The sequence below is a fragment of the Nannobrachium achirus genome (genome assembly GCF_963921795.1).
Source record: "Nannobrachium achirus genome assembly, chromosome: 23".
NCBI classification, from domain to species: Eukaryota; Metazoa; Chordata; class Actinopteri; order Myctophiformes; family Myctophidae; genus Nannobrachium; species Nannobrachium achirus.
Genome location: NC_137830.1, coordinates 25,796,172 through 25,813,382, shown reverse-complemented (window position 1 = coordinate 25,813,382; position 17,211 = coordinate 25,796,172). Strand labels below are relative to the sequence as shown.

The 17,211-nt window shown below is 46.2% G+C and overlaps 1 protein-coding gene across 1 annotated transcript in view; it reads right to left on the bottom strand.

The window, feature by feature from the left end:
* Nucleotides 1–2,233: 2,233 nt before the first annotated feature.
* The window catches only part of LOC308308710 (PDZ domain-containing RING finger protein 4-like), a gene marked incomplete at both ends in the record, with an annotated part of 68,230 nt that continues 53,252 nt past the window's right edge, over nt 2,234–17,211 (bottom strand). The window contains 6 exons of the mRNA XM_080754160.1: nt 2,234–2,815; nt 3,665–4,639; nt 5,674–5,796; nt 6,174–6,278; nt 11,194–11,256; nt 16,242–16,340. Coding sequence (XP_080610286.1) covers nt 2,234–2,815; nt 3,665–4,639; nt 5,674–5,796; nt 6,174–6,278; nt 11,194–11,256; nt 16,242–16,340 — 1,947 coding nt within the window. The remainder of the gene's footprint in view (nt 2,816–3,664; nt 4,640–5,673; nt 5,797–6,173; nt 6,279–11,193; nt 11,257–16,241; nt 16,341–17,211) is intronic.

The following is a 17,211-nucleotide window of genomic DNA, read 5'->3' as shown; positions in this document are numbered from 1 at the left end:
AAAATAAAATGATTTAAACCTTTTTTTGGATAAAATACAAACGTTGTAATATTACAACCGTGGGCCTTAGAGGGTTAACCACTTAAACCCCAGAATCCATATTGCGTTGTGTCGCGTTGTGAGCTTGTCGTATGTCTATTTACCACGAAAGCTTTCTCCACAATAACAGAAAACCGAAATTACACTAGTCTAGTGCCCTGAGGGACTCCACTCAACCATTATGGGGTTTAAGTGGTTAACTCAGCAGGTTGAGGGTTCAGACAGGTTTTCCAACGATAGTTCGGGGAGTCCGGACATTGAGGAGGCACAAATTCGGAGAAGTTCGGAATGGCGTCAATTTGTTGTTGTATTCAAAAGATGTATTGCGCTTAAGACAGGGGTGGGCAACCTGATCAGACAGTGAAAGCCACCATTGCTTTTACGTCATATTATTGTCTGCTAATTAGAACAATAAAAGCGTAGAATGAGTTAATCATTTAAAATAAATAAATCAATACATTTATATAAATAATACATTTATGATCTTGAACCAATAACAGTTAATAATGGTTGTTTTTCTCTCATCTGATCATCTGTTCATCAGGTATGTATCTCTCGAACCAGACTGTTGGCTCCCAATTTTCAAATGCTTCCGTCATCCATAGTCTGTGAAAAGAAAGCGCTGAAAACGATCTGGGGATAAAGAGGGTGTCCCTGCCTCCTCCCCGCTCCGTCTCCTCGTCTTTGCAGTCCCGCAAATCTGTCCTATACCGCAAATCAAATTAGTCAAAGTATATATTCGTATATAGCTCGCTGCTTATCAGATATTGGGATTCAAAAATATGTTTTAAAGGTATGTTTTAATGTATTTCTGTGAACGGAAAAGACGAAACAGATGACAGCTTCCTTTCTCGGACTTTCGGGAGGTGTAGTTCCAGACTCTATTATAGCATTCGGAGATTCTGAAATAGTCGTCTGGCCATAAGAGACTAATCAAAAGGTAGATACAAAAACAAAGGTGGTTGCCCACCCCTGCGGTAAGTGATGCCTACAGAATTGCATCCTGGAGGCAGAATTTGAGTCCTGGAGGCAGAATTTAAAACAATCTGGGTCCTTGGCCCTGAGGTGGAGAACCACTGTTGTACTGTGGGGGGATGACGATTATCAATTCACAAAGTGAATCACATGGTCCTATACCATCAATGAAGCAGTCCCTGAAGCACAGCTACTTTATATAAAACAAAAAGAACTTGACAAATACAGTATATTCAACCATTTCTGGAATGACACATCCGCTACACCAGTGGCTCTCAACCTTTTCTGGATCCGGGGTCCACTTGAATACCTTGAGAGTGTTCGCGGCCCACCCATCTGACCACTTGACACGGCAGCCCGCCTAAACCTACCAGTGACATCATCGGTATAGGCAGGTTTGGCCATTTGATTCCTCTTTTTTTTTTCTTTCCCAGGAAGAGAAAGCCTGCTGTTTCCATTAGCTTGGATTCCCCATCGATGATCATCACTGGCAGGCGGGTTTCCAAACTGTCCACAACCCTCCTCTGAGACACAGACCCAGTAGACAAAATGGTACCACTATAACGAGCACTATAATAGTGTGGACCAGTTATATGAAAATAGGTTGCAAATCGGTGAAATGGTGATTTAATTTAAATCATAGTGTTTTGCCAATTATTTAGGGGCCCACCTGCAATACACCTCGCCTCCCACCAGTGGGCCCCCGGCCCACAGGCTGAGAACCACTGCCCTACACAGCTGTGAGTGACACAGTAGACAGCGTGTTGGCGCTGAGTCCGCTGGTTCAGACAGAAGTGTGTCCTGCACTCCACAGATTCAGTCGTTGCTGGTGAGATACATCGCCTACACAGTTGTGACGAATAATGTTTGTGCTCTTATTAGGAGCAACGGAGATAATGAGCTGGTATAGCGTGTTGCTCAAGGGCACTTTGACAGAACGCATGGCTACAGTGTTGGGGGGGGGGGGGTAGAGGGTGAAACTGGGACATTGGTATAGAGTTATGCCTCCTTCATGTTTGGTCGCGCGCCGCGCCACACATAGAAAATAGCTGACCTATGAGCTTGCAACAGATCTGCTATTTGCGACACTGGCGCACAACATAGTATAAATCAGGCTTTAGTCATTCAGTCAAAGGCTGACTGCCGCGCTGGTGCAGAGGCTTCTTAAACAGGAGAAGTACCCAGTACAACCACGGTTTGGTCAGTATGTGACCGTCACCTACACAGTGGTGACAGACAGGAAGGCATTGTGGACCTTGGTGCCCTCCGGTGCCCTGGCCCCGTGGCTCATCAGCTCCTGTATGGTCATCCAGTTGTCCAGGATCTTCTTGTTGCGTCTCTTCATCATCTTCTTGTGGCTTAGCTCCAGGATGTTGACCTCCTTGCGCCCCTCTGCGCCGCTCCCGGCGCCCTCCCTCATCAGGCAGTCCAGCCGGCTCTTCTGCATGAACTCCCTCCGCTTCCGCTGCTCCCTGGCCCGCGCCAGGTGCTGCTTCCGCTCCTCCTTGCTCCAGTACCGGCCCATCTTCATCTCGCTTATGGTGTCGTCGTCCGTCGTCATCCCGCTGCTCCGCTCCTCGCGGATCCGCAGCGCCCGCTCGCGGAGGATCCGGTCGCGCGCCGGCCGCCGCGCCACGTAGCGCGAGCCGTCCGCTCGGACCTTGACCTTCCACTCCAGGCGGGGCTCCCCGGGACGCCCGCCTCCGCCGCGGCTCTGAGGCTCGCGGCAGATGCTGAGCAGGCTCAGCTGGCTCTGGGAGTACTCCAGAGAGGAGTGCTGCTGGAGCAGCTGCATGTAGCTCTGTGATGTACAGGAAGACATTGTCAGGATAGTGTAATAGAACAACACTGAATAATGTTTTTATTTGTATTTTTTCATTTGAATTGTTCTGTGTAATTGATGAAAAGCCAAATAATATTTATTTCCGTTTTGTTTTGTTTGTTCTGATATGTAAGACTTAAAGCATCGTTGATACATGGTTTTCTTTTTCTTGTAATTTTTACTCTTTTGTTTTCTTTTTCTATAGTGACAATTAATTTGACCCATTAAGACCTGTGAGGCTGATTCTACAGTGGTCCTCTAAATCCTTATGTTTCTATAATATCAGTTATATCAGACGTTCTCATGCCAAGGACCCCCGAAATGATATGGATTTGGCTGCAGATCCCATCTCAAAATGTTTTGTTCCAGGTACCCCCAGAAGTAAAGATTTGAGTTATAAAAAATCACTTTGAAAATACATATTCAAGATTCCGATTTTCACAAATGTTCATGCCTTTAATAAAATATCAGATCTACAAGCTCATAGCACGGCATGAGCTCGTATGGTTTAAAGTGGTTAAACTGCTTGTGACGCTATATTAAAACTCAAACAGCGTGGATGCTTTCCCGGTTTGAAGGGGTTATATATTAATAAGTGGACATAATAAGCTTTGGCTTCAGCCTGCACTTTTTCGGCCAAAGGTTATTTGTTGACTATATTCTCTATGTTTAACTGTTTTGTTGAATCATGACCGAAATAAACTAACTAATTAACCAACTAACCAACTAACTAACTAACTAACTAACTAATGGAATCAAAAAGAATAGAAATCCTTCCAGACATAACTCCTTATCTTTTCATCCAACCTCTCTGATGCTGTTACCTACCTGGAGTTGCCTGGAGCCTCCCTGCCCATGGTGGGGGGAGGTGTGATAGGGTGAAGCATAAGGAAGCCCTCTTTGGGAGCCTCTGGTCCTTCCTTTCTTCTCGCACCTCTCGTCATCCGCGGGCAGTGCCGGGTCCGACTCGGAGGGCGAAGGGTTGCTCTGGTCTGGACTGCTGGAGATGACGGGGCCCGGGTCCGGTCTGCTTTTTTGGCTTGGCGCCCCCTGGGACTTGGGGACTGGGACGGGGCTGGAGGTGGTCGAGGACGAGAAAGAGGCCAGCCTCAGGTTCCTCTGGTTCGTGAGGTTGATGCGTCTTTGCAGGGAGTGGTCCGGGGACCTCTCCATGCCCAGCGGCGTCGACCGGGCACTCTCCGCCGTGTTGTAGGCGCTGGAGCTGTCCTTGTCGCCGCGGATTTTGTCGCCGTTCGTCTCCGGGTGCTCGCGGATGTCCGCCAGCCTGCCACCGCCCTGGCGGAGCTGGTGGGCCTGCATGATGCTCTGGCACTCCAGCTCGATGTTGTGGAGCTCCTCGTTCAACATCCTCAGCTCCTGCTCCACCCCGAGCCCTCCACCACCACCTCCTCCGCCTCCCCCTCCCTGCTCCGTCAGGCTGCACTCTATGCTGTGCCGGATTGAGTACACGCCGCACTCCCCTCCGTTTCGGATCTGACACTTTAGCTCCAGGAGCTCCTGAAAGCGGTTCTCCAGACCCAGAACGCCATCTCCTTCCCGGGCAAGGTGGGAAGTCGCCGTCCTGGAGCTCTGATGGTCTCGGAGAACCACAGTCCCCTGAGTGTGGGGATGCTCGGCCCTCCATCGGTCCCTCAGGCCCTGGGCTGGACTCCTCCTGTGGAGCTTGGCCAGCATGTGCCGGTGCTCTGGGCTTTCTCTGCTGCGTCCAAAGCCACTGTCCTTGTCCTGGGTGTTGGAGGAGTACGTCGCCGTGTCTGTCGTCACGTCCTCTTCTGCTGGATTCTGGTTGAAAAAAAACAAAAAAAAAACGTTGTGTTGTGTTGTGTTGTGTTAGGGTTCAAGCACATGCACACATAGACATCAAAGGGGGCTTGAGCCCCTGCCCTTTTATCCGTCTGTAAAAACTGCCCTCTCCAGACCATGAATGCAGTTTTTATACTATGGTGAAAGATATGCAAATGCCCCTCTTTCCACGCCATACCTGAAGGCAGTGTTCAAGATAATTGCTTTGTCCAAACTCTCCTGAATAGAAATCCAGTTTTACTTGATTATGCTTAGTTCAGTGTGGTATCAAGCACTGAAAATAGCCGACCTCCAAACTCACAACACGTCGCAGTGCGACGTTATTTTCTATATTTTCACCAAAAGGCCATTTTAGAAATTTCAGCCCCTGCCTCTAACATTCTCTGCACGTCCCTGTTAGGGTTGACTTGAATTAATTTGTTTTCTTACCCTCTTTTTTGGCAAAGAGGTTTGGTATTGAGGGGGAAAAGAGCAGACTAAGGACAGAGTGAAAGGTCAAGTTTATTAAGTATTGACGGTTCAAGTGGTTAAATATCTGGAAACACATTGACATGAATCCAAAATACACTGATGATTGTGCTGTCAAACGATGAAACTATATGGTATTTATGGGTCGTGGGGGTCCCTGCTTCATCTCTCAAGGGGTCCTCGGCCTGAAAACGTTGAAGACCCCTGCTGTAGAACATCTGTTTTAGTACCTTGCTTATGGACAGAGGGTTGTTTTTTCCTTGCTTGCTCCCTTCCTCCCTCCTTCCCTCATCCCACTCTGCTTTCGCCAGGAAAAGGGAAGACTGGAAATCTCTGTTGTAACTGTTACCCCTGCGACCCGATTCCGGATAAGCGGCTGAAGATGGATGGACGTATGGATGTATGGTCTGGGGAAGCGGAACCTCCAGCAACAAGCACACACTTCTCCAAGCTTTAGGCCAGCCAGGTACATCAATCTCTCTCTCTCTCTCTCTCTCTCTCTCTCTCTCTCTCTCTCTCTCTCTCTCTCTCTCTCTCTCTCTCACCTCCTCCTCCTCCTCTTCCTCTCTCCTGTTGGCCTTGTCCTTCCTCCTCGACTCCAGGATCTCTATCTTCAGCTCCTCCAGGAGCGCTCTCTGCTCCTCGTCCAACCACGCCTCCTCATCCAGCTGAAAGCACACAGCACACTGACACTGACACCAGGCTCTGTGTGTGTGTTTGTTTGTGTGTGTGTGTGTGTGTGTGTGTGTGTGTGTGTGTGTGTGTGTGTGTGTGTGTGTGTGTGTGTGTGTGTGTGTGTGTGTGCCCCAAACAATCATGCCATGCTGTCAGTCAACATGGAAAGGAAAGGCACTTAACAGGCAACTGCTGTTATTTGACAAGACATAGGCTGTCAAAGAGCTAGGGGCATATCATTTGTGTGCGTGCGCAAGCTCGTGTGAGTGTGAGAGAGAGAGAGAGCGCATGTGAGAGCGCGCGCGCGTGTGCGTGTGTGCGTGTGTGTGTGTGTGTGTGTGTGTGTGTGTGTGTGTGTGTGTGTGTTTACCTGCATCTCCGGTCTAGTCACAAGCAGTACGATGCTTCTGACATCATCACTTGACAACAAACCCACAGCTTTCTCTCTATCTCTGTGCACTTCACAGCCGTTGATCTGGACATTCACAAGACACACAAACATGCATGTATTGTATAGTATAGTATAGTATACCATTGTGCACTGCATGTTGTATTACAGTGATCTTCAAACTTTTTTATATCAAATTATTTACCATTATGTTCTAACATTTGATGAGATTTGGTCACTCAGACCCGAACTTAAAATATTTTGTTGAATAAGATTCCCCCTCCCCCCACAATTCCATGCTGTATTGATGTTGATACCATAGGAGAGATGGCAGGCAAAACCTTGTTCAAAATAACAATTCTTCTACATTCTCTAATTGTGTAGACTTCGTAAATTAAGTAATGCAGAAGTTTATTAATAATTGAACTATCTCAAGAGTTTAAGATCTATAAGGGTCCATTTGGTTACCAACTCTCCATCATTTATGGGGATCATCAGCTGTTTTCGAAAAAATCTTTGGGGGCCCCTGGCACCAAATATTTTCAGATGGTAAGTCTGCGGGAAAATAGAAATTTGGGGTCCTTGACATGGAAAAGTTTGAGAAGCCCTGGCTTATTACAGTATACCACAGTTAGTTCCGACCTTGCATTTTGATTGGATGATGAGAGGCACTCAAAGGAATGTTCCCGGTAACAGCACTCAGACAGCATGTCTATAAGTATCACTTCACCTTATTTACCATGTACACGTAACCTAGCAACTGACACCAGATGTCAAAAAGAGTCATATTAACCAGAATCGGTTTGATACTGGCTGGAAATGCATTGTAAATCTACAGTATGTTTGAGCGGTGCTCCTGGAAGAGGTAAGCTCCAACATCTGGCTTTGTCCGGGACGCAAAGCGTGGTCAACATCTGGCCTACATCTTGGAACAAAGCACTCAAAGTTTGTTGTACGCCCAGGGTCACATTGGCCAAGCTTTGCAGGATGCTTAAAGAAATGAAATAGCACCGCTCACTTCACACTGGGTGTGATTTTTCTTTTTTTCCTTCTTTTTTTTTTAACAAACCAAAATATGGTGACCAATTAAGTATTGCCCCAAATACTGCTGGTCTAACGGTTTCTGCTACAGTACTTAATACACTCGAGGGCCTGTAGAAGGGAAAGAAATTCACCATTTTCCTTTGTGCCCTTTGGAATAATCTTTCATAATAATATTTTGTCAATACTGACTTGACATCCAATATGATACATAATGATAATGAGACTGGAATAATGACAGGAGGGAGTGCTATAGCCGTGCAATATTGGCACCCCCTCTCGTGCAAATGTAATCAAATCCTATTTCTGGAAAAACAAATGTTTTTGCTTGAGTGGACCCACTGAACGTTGCTCACAATTATGTTCAAACTTCGATGCTGCTCTCTCTTTCTTTTTCCTCTTCGCCTGAATCTTTCGATTATCTGTACGTTGCATGCTTATTAGATGCCTTGAAGTACAAACATTATACACAAATTGTATATTGATTACACGTTTCATGAAAGCATGTGTTTTTCAGAATGTGTCAGACATGAAAAAAAAAAAATCCTTTCACTTGCATTATACATTGACTATGGTCATGGTTAATTAAGCCTTTATATAAGAGTGTGTTGATTACATGGTATTTTGATTACGCACATGGATGTTAAAGCGTGCATTCTTGGAATGTGCTGGTCAATTTAGCAGTACTGTCATTTTTGCTTTGTCTTGGTACAAGTGCAAGGGTGAGCAATTATGAAACTAAATGCCATTCTTTGATTTTTCTATGTTCTATATCAGGAGTTCCCAAACGTTTTCAGCTCGAGGACGGCCCAGAACACAAACTTGCAAAAATGCATTATGAACTAATCTCTTAAAGGACGACTTCACCCATTTTCAACCTACAGTATCTTCATATACGGTAAATGGTCCTCACCTCACTAATGCTCATGATAACATGAGTGATAACAGTATGGTACCATTTTTGTCTTTGTCTTTGGTCTGGGTCTCACAGGAGGGCTGTGGTCTGTGGACAGTTCAGAAACCCGCCTGGCTGGTAGGCCCGTTTAAAAACATTTTGGAAAAGAAGATTGTACCAAATTAGGCCGCTCCCCCAGGTTTGGGTAAACACACAATCAAGCCTAAGTAACAAAAACATGAGAGCATAACTAGGTCTTTCTCAGTGCATTCCATGACAAAGGCTCGGTATGGTATACTGTAGGCAGCTGATGTTACCAGGGGAGGGTGTAGTGGACGCGTCTCTCTGTCTCTCTCCCTCCCTCCCACCGCCCGCACATCCAGACATACAATTAACTGCTCGGTGACAGGTGGCGTTCATCTTTTCCTCACTAGAGTAATGGGACTGTCAGGAGGAGATAATAGGGCCAGCAGTACAGCCGAGCCCCGACTTCCCCCGCCCAATCACTCACACTATTGGGAAACACTTTGCGACACAGAGCGAGCGCAGGTTCTACGGGGAGAGCGGGCGGATGGGAAATAATTGTTATGCAGAAAGCTACAGTATGCGGGGAGACACATGTGAAAGCGTTGTTTGTGTCTAGTTTTGAGGCGTTTAATTTGTTTTGTTTGTTTGTTTGTTTTTAAGGTTCCAATGGCCCCTTATGGGTCTGTAAAGCTGGTTGCACACTGCTGTGTTTTTGCGTTGCGTTTTGGAAATCCGAAATCCGCAAAAAAGGAGAGAGAAAGGAGAGAGAGAGAGAGAGAGAGAGAGAGCAAGGGACCCAGTGGTGACAGGTGGAAAATCTGAAAAAAATCAACCCTGGCCTTAAATAATACGAAACTGGCGGCAGTGTGCAAACGTGATTGTGATTTTTTTTTATTTACGTGCTCCAAAATTCACTCCGATATTCGGCCGAAAAGAACGCAGCAGTGTGCAAAGACCTTAACTCTGTCTCTGAGAGTGTACCCATGGAACCAAATGGACATGGTGGTCCTTGAAATCAAGATGTTTAAGAACCACTGTGCTACACCAAATGGAACAGAGGCTTAATCGGAATCATTGGTAACACCTGTGAAGGAAGTAAAGAAGAGGCCCAATTTCTTTCCAATAAATATGGCTGCTGTGCATGGAGCCTATTTGTTTTCTGCTCATTTTATTTTGAAGTGCCAGTCTGAAACGGAAGAATCTCAGTCTCAGCGGAAGGTCCCACCCTCTCGAGAGACATGCGCTGGGAAATGCGCAGTTGCACAAATTAGTTTGTATTGGCCAGTGCGCTCGCCGCTCAGCACTGAATTTCCGAACGCACCCAAGAGCAAGTTCTTTCTTAATGTGTCATCACGAAGCACGTCGACAGGAAGTTTCCCTTTTACGTAGGTACCTTTGATATAAAAATACACAAAAGTGTATTAAAAACTAATTGGCATCTATTGTTAGGTAAGTCCATATACAGTATGCTCTAAAAGTGTGAAAATAATATATATGGATTTTGCGGCAGACCCCAATCTAAAAAGAGTTTGTACCAGGGATCCCCTGTACGAGATTTGTGTTGGACTACTGTATGTACAGGTATGTATAAGATAGGCACAGTATATGGTTGAATGCAGTATGGTCCTTTAACCACTAACCATAGGTGAAATATACACGCATGCGCACTCACACACACTCACACACGTATTTGTGGATACTCCTGACTTTCACTCCAATATTTATGACTTAATTACATTTCTCGGAAGGGGAAAAAGTACATTTTGAATTAACCACTTATGCTCCTGTTTCAAATATTGACAGAGCAACCTTCACTCGCAGCTGGGTAATATTTGAAAAGGAGTTATTTATACTTTGACTAAAGTACTGGGGTTGAGTACTTCCACTATACCGCAAGAGACACAGAAAGAGAGCGAGTCTAACTTAAGAGAAATAAAGAGAGAGAGAACGTGTGAGACAGACAGAAAGAGAGGGAGATGGGAGGTGCTACAGAATGATGTAGTACCTGCTAACCAGCATTAAGGACTTTCATTTCCCTTCTAAAGTGTGGTGATAAAATATGCATGCTGCTCGCTATACTGAAGACAATGGCCTGGCCGGGCCATAAAATGAAATTACAACTAGCATAGAGTGTGTCTGTGTTAGCGAGCGTATATGTGTGAGTTTCGATGGAGATAACACCTCGGTGATGAGTGTTGGTGTACAGCAGTGGTTATCAAAGTTTTTGATAGGGGCGGACAGGACCTGGATATTGGATAGGGGGCAATGGCCCAAAAAAGGTTGAGAAACTATTGCTACTATTATTTTCTTATGATTGCTGCTATATCCTAATCCAGCACCCTGACAATTGACGTGTGTACTACTACTTTTCTTTTCTATAGAGGGTTTTTAGCCAATTATTTTACCCCTTTTTGGCCCCAATTTAGTCGTTATACCAATTGATTCCTCCCCACACACATTTCTGTGTTGTCACTGCTGTTGTATCCTACTGACTCACCTGCCAGTGAGGAGCCCCCACCAGGAGGACGTAGAGCCTTCATCCTACTCCTCCCGCCCAACACTCCCTGCTGACTGGTGCCGCACCAGCCCTTAGGAATACATGCAATGACCAGTATCAACCTCCCCGTCCAGCTTCCCTCCCCCAAACACGGACCAATTGCGTTCACACAGAGACCCGACATAGCCGGTTGCACCACAGGGGATTCGAACCCACAACCTTCCGTGGTGGTGGGCAGGGACTTTACCACTGCGCCACCCGAGCGCCTTACTACGCACTACTACTTTTCTGTGTGATGTTCAGAGATAAACAATAAACATACGGTGCATTATCGTCTGCTGACATTTGAGCATTTATACGTACGCCCGCATACGGTATGTGTCTGTGTGCGCGTGCGTGCGCTGAGCTGCGCTCACGCCAGTATTAGTGCGTACATTCTCATGAGCGAGCGTGTGTGTGTGCGCTTGTCAACTTATTCATGTGCGTTCGTAAGGCGTCCTTGTGTGCACTGCCTTTGTCAACAGAGATAGCAAAGCACCCACCTGTAGGATGCGATCTCCCTCTTTGATATGTCCGTCTCTCGCTGCTATGCTGTTAGGCTCCACCTAGCACGACAAAACAAGAAACACAAATCAACAGTGGTGACACAAAAAAAGAAAGGATGAAAGAAAACACCATGCTCTGTGTTCCCTCTGTAACCTATGCATTGTGTCCTTTAGTGTGACAATAGATAAGCTGGCAATGCACAAGACTGAGATTTATCACCGTTGCCGTTTTCCCTACCAGTGCCAGAGGTGGATTATCAGCAAATTGTTGCTGTCGGGTAGAATTTCCTATCTCCTTATATCTCGTTCAACGTTGTGTTTTTTTTTTTTTTCTCGTTACATTGCCCCCTGCCTCGTCGTACAAGAGTGTCAAGCTAAAATAGTGAAAATAGCAGATCTAAATGGTAAATGGTGCATTTATATAGCGCCTTCAACCAAGGCGCTTTACAGAGATTGTGCATTACATTCACCCATTCACACACATTTTCATACACGACGGAGGAAACCATGCAAGGCACCAACCTGCTCTCCGAGAGCAACTAGGGGATCAGAGTCTTGCTCAAGGACTCTTTGACACTAACTCTGTGGGAGCCCAGGATCGAACTGTGAACCTGTCAGGAACCCTCTGTGTTCTAATGATGGTTTCTCTACCCCTGAGCCACTGCCGTCGTGTCTACATGCTCACAATGCGTCGTTCCAGGTTCATTCCATTTCCTGGACATACAAAGTTTCCACCCGACAGCGACGCAAACGGTAAAGTTTTCCATTAATGTTCATTAATCATCTCTTTTAATCTCACAATCCTGTGGGTGATGTGTTCATTTTGATGCCTATGTCATGTTATTATTTTTTTTTTTTTAAAGGTTCCATCGACCTCTGTTGGCGCACGGGGGAAACCAAATCAACCCCCCAATCCAAGCAAGAGTGAGGAAAAAGAAGTTATGAGTTATTCAAAGGACAGCTGGCTGCGATATGAGACTCACAACAGGCGAGGGGGGCAGGGGCGGGGGGAGTGGAGGTTGGGGTGTAGAAGGAGAGAGAGAGAAAAAAAAAGAAATAATAATATTGCATTTCCAATCACAAGAGCGAGCAGTCAGCCGTTCCAGCGGCAGCTCAAACAGAACGGGGGAGCCGAGATGAAGGAGAATGGTAGATATGACAGCTTGCGGATTTCATTATTCCATATTCGTGTTTGTGGGGGGGTTTATTAAGCTTGGCGAGGCGATGTGGCCTGTGATGGCGAAGCGCCCCGTGCCCGAATGTGTCAACAATATAGCCATCCGGCGGTGTCATATCGGGGGGTGCAAATACATCGTAATGGCGACAGAAACCGCCGACTCCGCTCGCTTCTTGTGTTTGCTCTGTTTTCATTCATCTCTCTCATCACTTGGGTACCGTGCCATGCTGGGGCCCTTTCATCACACAAATGAGCATCGGTAGTGGAGGGAAAGAGTCAGAGAGATTGTGATAGAGAGGGAGAGGGGAACAGTAGAAGGGAGTGGGAAGTACTGTACCCAATAAAATCATCAGTGTATCTCAGAGAGTGCACCAGTCACATTGGCACAATCTCTCAGGGACGTGCAGAGAATGTTAGAGAGGCAGGGGCTGAAATTTGGAGCTTGGAGGTCGGCTATTTTCGGTACTTGATACCACACTAAACTAAGCATAATCAAATGAATACTGGAGATGTGGCGTAACAGCATGGATTTCTACACACAGGGCAATTATTTCAACATAAGATGCTGCATTCAAGTTCAGGAGGGTTTGGACAAGGCAATTCTCTTGAATGCTGCCTTCAGGTATGGCATGGAAAGAGGGCATTTGCATTTCTTTCACCATACAGTAGTAAAAACTGTATTCATGGTCTGGAGAGGGCACTTTTTCACAGATGGGTAAAAGGGACAGGGGCTTAAGCCCCCTTTTATATCTATGTGTGCACGTGCCTGCACTCTCTGAGTGGTGAATTTTCTGGGTTTTACCGTAGGCCGACGCTGTAGGATAGAACGAGAGGAAGAGACTGAGACGTCTTCAGACGTCGCGGATGATTACGGCGCAGACACACAGACGCATCTCAGTCGAACACAATCAACGTCTCGCATTTCTGTCATAAAACACGTCCCAGAGGATGCATATAGCAGCCTCCGCCGATACGCCCGTCCCCCCGCCTGCCCCAACATCGCTGTCAGCATCCTCAACAAATGCTCCCGTGCACTTTGTTGTCCCTCCCGTTGACGACAAAAGAGAAAGGCCGACATTTAGAAACAAAAACTTATACAGGAAAGAAGAGAGTAAGAAGAAAGGAGAGAGAGAGAGAGAGAAAGAGAGAGAGAGAGAGAGAGAGAAACTGTAGCTACCCAAAGTCATGCAAACATGGCCCATAACTGCATTTTAATGAGGCAAGGATTAGCATTTCTATCCTTTTTATCAGTTTATCACGCGTCCGCTGTCGGCAGACGTGCTTGTTCTCACATGCTGTTGGGACGCGGGCTCAGCCGCCCTTTATTTATTTTCATATCGTGCTTCATGTTTTTCACCATCTTCTTTTAGAGGAACAAGAGAAACACCAAGGGAAGCGCGGGATGTGCACGATGGCCCACGTAACGTGCACATGCAGAAGCGTGTGCACATGTAGCTCCGCCACCGCGTTTAAACAAGTTGTTCTGAAATTGACGCCGAAAGAAACGGAACGTACGGTTGTGTCCTTTTAAAGCGGGACATTGTTTAATCCTCGAGACGGCACCCATAATCCCCGTGCCGAGCCCTATATGTCTGTGATTGGATTGAAACGGCACCTGAAGTCAAAGTAATCATGTCATCTAATAGACTCACTAATGCTTTGAGCCTCCTCTAGGCATGTTGCATTTGGGTTTCCTTTGTGTAATACAGATGTTTAATAACAACATATTCACTCTTTTTGGATGGAGAGAGAGAGAGAGGAAACTAAGAAAAAAGGGACGACTATTAAAAAAATGTAACTCCCCAAAAATAAAACGTATTAAAAAGGTATGAATATTATTTTTGCAACATTATAATACTCTTGCCTACTTAGACATAAATACGAGCTTCCTCCTACAGTAATTCTCAAAGCCATCCCGAGTTGCAGTTCATTTCCATCGTCCTTTGTACGACGTACTCCCTCTCTCTCCAGACGTCTCTTTGTTTAGTGCGTGTTGGCTATGCATGCACGAGAAGGGATGATGGGAAGGAGAATGTGTCATTTAACACGCGGCAGGAGACGGGCGAAGGGTTGTTAAGTTAAGACTAATTAAAGACCTCAATTAAAACGAGTGGGACGGGATCAGAGGAACGAGAAATGAGGAGGCGAGGCGGCGAAGAAGAATCCCATTTCAAACCCGAGTTCCTTCCTAGCCGTGCGCAGCTCGTTTTCAGTCAATATTTGACTGAAATAATAACATGGTAATTCAGTTGGACTGTGACTCTGGCTTTGTGTTGGTAAAAAAACGGAACGCAGCACCCAAAAGGGAATTGGCGCTATCTGTTAATTACTTCTTAACAGAGAGGGAATTGATGACAGGGGACAGTGGGTTTGATTTTACGGGGTGCATCATGGCTCCCGCAAGGATGCAGTCGAGAGCGCTTGATTATGAGACCAGAATGCACCAGGTGGGAAATGTGTCCCTGAGGCGTATTTGGAAATGACACCCGGGCTCCAGACGGAGCCGCTCGATTGTCCACGACACTGCAAGCGGCGCGAAGGCCAGCGGACCTTGGCCAGGGCCGCGCGGCCGGCGGAGCGCCGCGCGAGTTACGAAGCCGTGGTGAATGCAATCGTTATATTTATGCCCAGGCCGTAAGGCCTGGGCAAGCCCACGATAAACGCCCTGTCCAAGCGACTACAATTGAGCGCTCCCTAGCTCCGCTTCAGCCAATCAAAAGCTTCGGTGGGCGGGGTTTCCCTGGAGCCCGGGTGTCCTTTCCAATCACGCGTCCCTGAGCTGAACATGAAATACATCTCCTCATTGTCATTGTTCATTTGTTATTACTTACGTTGTACTGTCACTGTCACTTCCGTTTCTCCCCCCTCCTCCCCTCCTTCCCTTCCCTCCCCTTCCATCTTGCCTGAACAATATCAGGTTTTAGAAGAGGGTTCCCCAATAGGCGGCCCGCGGGCCATTTGCGGCCCGCGGGGGGCTACTGTCTGGCCCACACCAACCCCAGTAATAATGGTGGTATAAGAGCAGCAACAACACTAGTATATCGTCGTTGTCGGTGGAAACCTTGTATCTCCAAATTTGAACTTTCTTTCGCAAAGTAAAGCCCTGCTTCATCATACAAGGCCGTCTCACAAAAGTAGTGAAAACAGCAGATCTACAAGCACACAAAGCCTCGCGGTGCGAGGCGTTGTGTGCTTGTAGATCAGCTGTTTTCACTAGTTTAAATCATTTTTTAAATGATAAATGCAAAATGAACGGTTTTGGACATACAAGATTTTCACCCGACAACGACGATATCTGAACTCTCGCTGAAGTAGTGGGAACGCCACCGTCGCCCCCTGCAATGTTGTGGCCCTCGGCTTGGTACCCTAGACATAATTCGGCCCTTGGGGAAAACTAATTGGGGAACCCTGTTTTAGAAGAAGGTTAAAATCTGTCCTTCTACATTCCATTCCCCTGTCTGTCTGTCCTTCACTCTTCCTTCCTGTATTCTGTATCTCAGCCAACCTGTTGGCCGGGGCCTACAGGTGGGTCATGAGGATTGACAAAGTGCTCCTTGAATAAAGGCCCTTAACCAATTTAGACCAGCTACGCATATCTGTGTCACCACTTTAACCATTATTTCATGATTTAACTATTAAAAAATAGCAGATACTGTATACAAGCTCGCAGCGCAGCACAAATGTGTGCCAATCTTTGAATGTATGTATGTTTTTAAAGCAGACATTTGGAACGCAAATCCTTCTTTCTATCTTGGTCTCTGGAACTAGATATTTTCAGATGGGGGTCCGTGGTCAAATACATATTCTAGGGGGTCCTTGAAATGAAAATGTTTGAGAACCACTGACAGAGAAACAGTTTTTTCCTTACCTGACTCACGTAGATGGCTGTGTCGTCCTCGTCATCCGTTCTGTAGCACAGCGTCAAGCCCAGCTTCTCCTGGTTGCTCTGACGACGCAGCTCCACTTCCTGGGACACACACGCGCACACGCACAGACACACACACGCACAGACACACACACACACACACACACACACACACACACACACACACACACACACACACACAAACACACACACACACAAATGCGTTAAAGTTGGCCCGGACGGTTGGCCCACGCTCCAGAATCCTGGCTTTCTTGGAAAATAAGATTCTTTCCGGGGTGGTTTTGAGGGTGGCTAATGAATTATAGGCGTCAAAGACAAGGACAGATCTCTGATGATCAATGGAATGTTTCGTTGCTTCTCAGTTCTAATGAATTTGTCAGACAAAAACTGATATTTTGTGATCAGTTTGAATGGTTCAAAGCAATGAGGACCTACTAACTAAGGTATGCTGATTGCATGTATTCAAGCATCTCATTCTCAACCCCTCATCTCATCTATCTCTCTCTCTCTCCCTCAATCAAAAAAACACGCACGCACGCACGCACGCACGCACGCACGCACGCACCCACTCTTTGATGAAAAATGAATGGCTGTTCTTGGGTCCCATGGGCACGTCACGTGTTCTACCTGTTCACCCCTTCAGTCAGAGCCTCAAAGGAACCTAAATTCACACACATGCACGTGCACATGCACACACACTCGAAAAAAAAACGCTCCCACACAGACCATTTTAATTATAATTGAATTTTTATGACAGTCAAGTCTTTGCTGGATATAATTTGCGCAATGTCTTAATTCAGGCAAATAAAACGTGCATACACGCGTACACACATGGGTGCGCGCGTGCTCCCAGCAGTGTTGTTTTTGACAGCAAATTTTGATTTAGTTTTAGTCATAGTCTTTTGAATAAAATGTCAAAGTGAAAAGTATTAGTTTTAGTCTAATTTTAGTC